Source organism: Poecilia reticulata, linkage group LG15 (assembly GCF_000633615.1).
Source record: "Poecilia reticulata strain Guanapo linkage group LG15, Guppy_female_1.0+MT, whole genome shotgun sequence".
In the NCBI taxonomy this organism is placed as follows: Eukaryota; Metazoa; Chordata; class Actinopteri; order Cyprinodontiformes; family Poeciliidae; genus Poecilia; species Poecilia reticulata.
In genome coordinates, this window is record NC_024345.1 from 30291668 (window position 1) to 30295209 (window position 3542).

Consider the following 3542-nt stretch of genomic DNA (forward strand, 5'->3'; position numbering starts at 1 on the left):
CCTCCTGTCGCTGGGTTCTGATTCTGACCGGATCGTATCGGGCCGAGGCCAGTTGGGTCCTCCTGTCGCTGGGTTCTTCTGGCACCGGTGGTTTCGACCAAAGAGAAGCTGAGTGCCACCAGGACTGCTGGTTGGTCCCTCCATGTAGCATCCTGAGTTGCTTCTCTGCCATCGGGTCAGACTTCCCTGTGGTTCTGTTCAAGGGCAGCGCCATGGAGACGGTCCAAACGTTCTCCAGAGACAGCACCTTCCTGAACCCGGGAACAGTTAGATGCTGGTGTTCCTGCCTGGTGGAGATTTTCTCTAGCAGGCCTGGAGAAGGAACCACATTCAGTCTGAAGAGGAGAACCTCTGAAAGGAACCGACCTGGTTCTGCCAACAGGTCCAGAACTCACCAGAACCCTGTTTCTGTTGTTCCAGTTGGTGTTCGACTACCGAGATGGAGACGTGTTTGGCTGCATGGCGGACATCGGCTGAATCACAGGACACAGCCACCACTGTCCTGTTGGACAGCACACCTGTGTACCTGGATCCAGGTGAGCCGGGTCAGCAGCACCAAAACTCCCTGCTTCACCTACACAGCTTCATCCGGCGGTAAAATCCCACATTCCCCACTGGAGGCATTCTGAGGCTGAATGGATGGATGATCTATGCAGGTTAATCGTGAACCTCAGGTGAGTCTCACCTGCAGCAGGAAGTGGAGCTGCAGTCACTCATTAACCTGGTTTTAGACCAATGAAGACCTTCGCTCCGCTTTCTGAGCTCTGATTGGTCAGGAAGGATCTGAGCCAACACCCATCACCAGAAGGTGATGTCTCCTTTTTTCTGTCAGGTGACCTTTGACCTCTGTCATCCCAAACAGACGCAGAGTCCAGACAGTAGCACCAGAAAGCATCATTAAAGCGGTTGTGAGAGGCAGGGGGCGGAGCTTAAGCAGGAAGTGTGGCCGTGTGGGACGGAGTGTGTCTCACCTGCCTGTCCAGGCAGGTACTGGGAGACGGTGCAGCGGCTGCAGATCAACCGGTTCTACGGGCCGCCGACGGCTCTGCAGCTGCTGCTGAGACACGGAGACGACTGGGTCAGGAAGTACGACCGGAGCTCTCTGAGGACGCTGGGGTCCAACTGGTCCAACTCAGCCAGAACCCGACCGGAACCGGTTCTGAGGTTTGACACCAAACACACCAGCCACAGACGTTCTGGGACTAGAATTAAATTCTGGACCAGAAACTTCAGATCCAGTTTCCGGGTCAGAAGGTTCTGGGTGTTTGTCAGCTACCTCATCATCAGCAGAACCACATGTCTGAACCGCTAATCTAGCCTAGCAGACATGAAGTCATGTCCTGGCAGAAGTGATGTAATCACCACCTGGATGTCGCCAGGAAGTGATGTCATGACTGCCTCTGGCCCAGGATTGGTCGGTGTTGATGCTCCATATCTGGTTGTCCACAGTGGGGGAACCATCAACCACGAGGCCTGGCACTGGTTCCACAGCGTGGTGGGGGAGGGACGCTGCCCCCTGGTGGACACCTGGTGGCAGGCAGGTGAGACGCCGCAGGTGATTCACAGCATCACACAACCAGTCTGAGGGACGTCCTCCCAGTCCTCCCAGTTCTCCCAGTCCTCCCAGTCCTCCCAGTTCTCCCAGTCCTCCCAGTCCTCCCAGTTCTCCCAGTCCTCCCAGTCCTCCCAGTCCTCCCAGTCCTCCCAGCTCCTGACCCAAAGCTGGAGAATCTCCCAGAGGAACCTTCCTGTCTGATCTCTGGTCAGAGATGATGGAGGACCGTTAGCTCCGCCCACATCTGGTTCTGGTTCTGGAAGCCGACCCGACATCGAGTCCTCATGATTTTCTCTTCACTGAAGTTTAAACCCTAATTGGATCAGCAGCAGCAGAACATCTGCAGCTCAGCGGACAATTAACAACCAACCCCCCTCTTACCTCCCGCCCCCTTTTACCCCCCANTTATGCTAACTTTATGCTAACCTTATGCTAACTTTATGCTAACTTTATGCTAAATTCATGTTAACTCAAAGTTGGCATGAATTGAATTGGTGCTCAATTCATTCTTAATCCCTGCAACTCTTCTAATTTTCTGCTAAACTGATGCTAAATTCATGCTAACTTACTGTTAGATTAATGCTAACCTACCTTCACGTATGTAACAATCAGAACATGGCCGCCAGTGAACTCAGGTTTAATCTTTGCAAGGGATGCAGAAGACAAAGTTCTGTTTTAAGGAATATTTAGAACCAGAACATTTCAGATGTGAGGAGGTGACCCGGTCGCCGCTGAGGAACATTTCTGTTGTGGTAGCAGAACCTCAGACCGTGACGCGTCCACACCGATAGCGGCGATGAGCCGAGGCGCGAAGCTCAGAGATCCCACAGAGTGACGAGATGTTACTGATCAACAGGACTGATGACGACATGAAACCATGAAACCAGCTCAAAATGAGACTCAACACGCTGAATGTGCCCAGAAACAAACCGGGTCAAGTCCAACAGAACATTTTCTTCCACAGCTGGATGGCTACAGAACGAGGTTTCAGAACCAAGAGACCAAATCAAGCAGAGTTGACCCAGTTGGTACCAGAATCTGATCCCAGGTGTCAGAACAGGGATGTTGTCTCTGCTGAGTGAACAAACTATGATCCTGATCGCTTTACAGCGTCTTCCAGGCCCAAAGTTTCCTCCGAAACCCAACCGCCTGAAGACAAACAGAACCTGCAGAGACATCTGGACGTTCAGTAACGAGTCTTTATTTTCTCCTGGTCCAACCAGAAACTGATCCAATCACCTTCATCCTGTTTCCACAGCAGACCTTCATCAGAGCTGTCGCCAGGTGGGACCTGGCATCAGTCAGCTGTCAGGCAGTGACAGCTGAAATTCTGTCCAATAACAAAAGAACCTAAAGACAAGATGCTAACCTGTTAGTCAAAGGGTATCTGTGTCAGTATGAGAGTTAAGGAGGCCTGAATGTTCTCTGCTCAGATTTACTCCTGGTCTCCAGATAAGAATGTTCAGATGTTGGTAGGACCCAGACAACGTTCCTGAGGAATCCCTGGACCTGAGGACGTCCCGTCTCAGCTCAGCACAGAGCCGTGATCACCAAGGTGTGAGGGGAGGCCGAGTCACCGAGCTCAAGGCCGCTGCGGTGAAGACTTGTCCATCTGTCCAACATGTCTTTGTCTCTCAGAGGTCCGAACAGCTTGCAGTGATGGGAAAGATGGACGTCCCTCAGGAAGAGGTGAGACACCTGATCAGAAGGTCCATACCGGTCCAAAAGTTACCAACACACCCAGTCCATACCTGACTGGTCTACACCTGACCAGTCCATCAGAACCATGTGTAAACCCAGGCGGGTTACCTGCTGCACACCTCCATCACTCACCATACGCCTCCGGGCTTTGAACCAAACCGCGGTGGAGAACTCCTGGTTCCTCAAGGTGCTAGAACATTATGACCTCATCAGGATTCTGACCGGATCGTATCGGGCCGAGGCCAGTTGGGGCCTCCTGTCGCTGGGTTCTGATTCTGACCGGATC

General features: G+C 52.6%; 1 protein-coding gene across 5 annotated transcripts in view; it reads left to right on the top strand.

Moving 5' to 3' along the window:
- Positions 1-3542, top strand: part of LOC103477438 (acyl-CoA synthetase short chain family member 1) — an 11280-nt gene that overhangs the window by 2757 nt on the left and 4981 nt on the right. For 2 of the 5 annotated variants that reach the window (XM_017309134.1, XM_017309135.1), the window contains exons 3-4: positions 421-1164; positions 1450-1541. In XM_017309134.1, the coding sequence (XP_017164623.1) occupies positions 421-629 (209 nt within the window). In that variant the 3' untranslated portion in view covers positions 630-1164; positions 1450-1541. Of the gene's footprint in view, positions 1-420; positions 1941-3542 lie in introns of those variants that run through there. The other 3 variants (XM_017309131.1, XM_017309132.1, XM_017309133.1) reach the window with 3 other exon arrangements.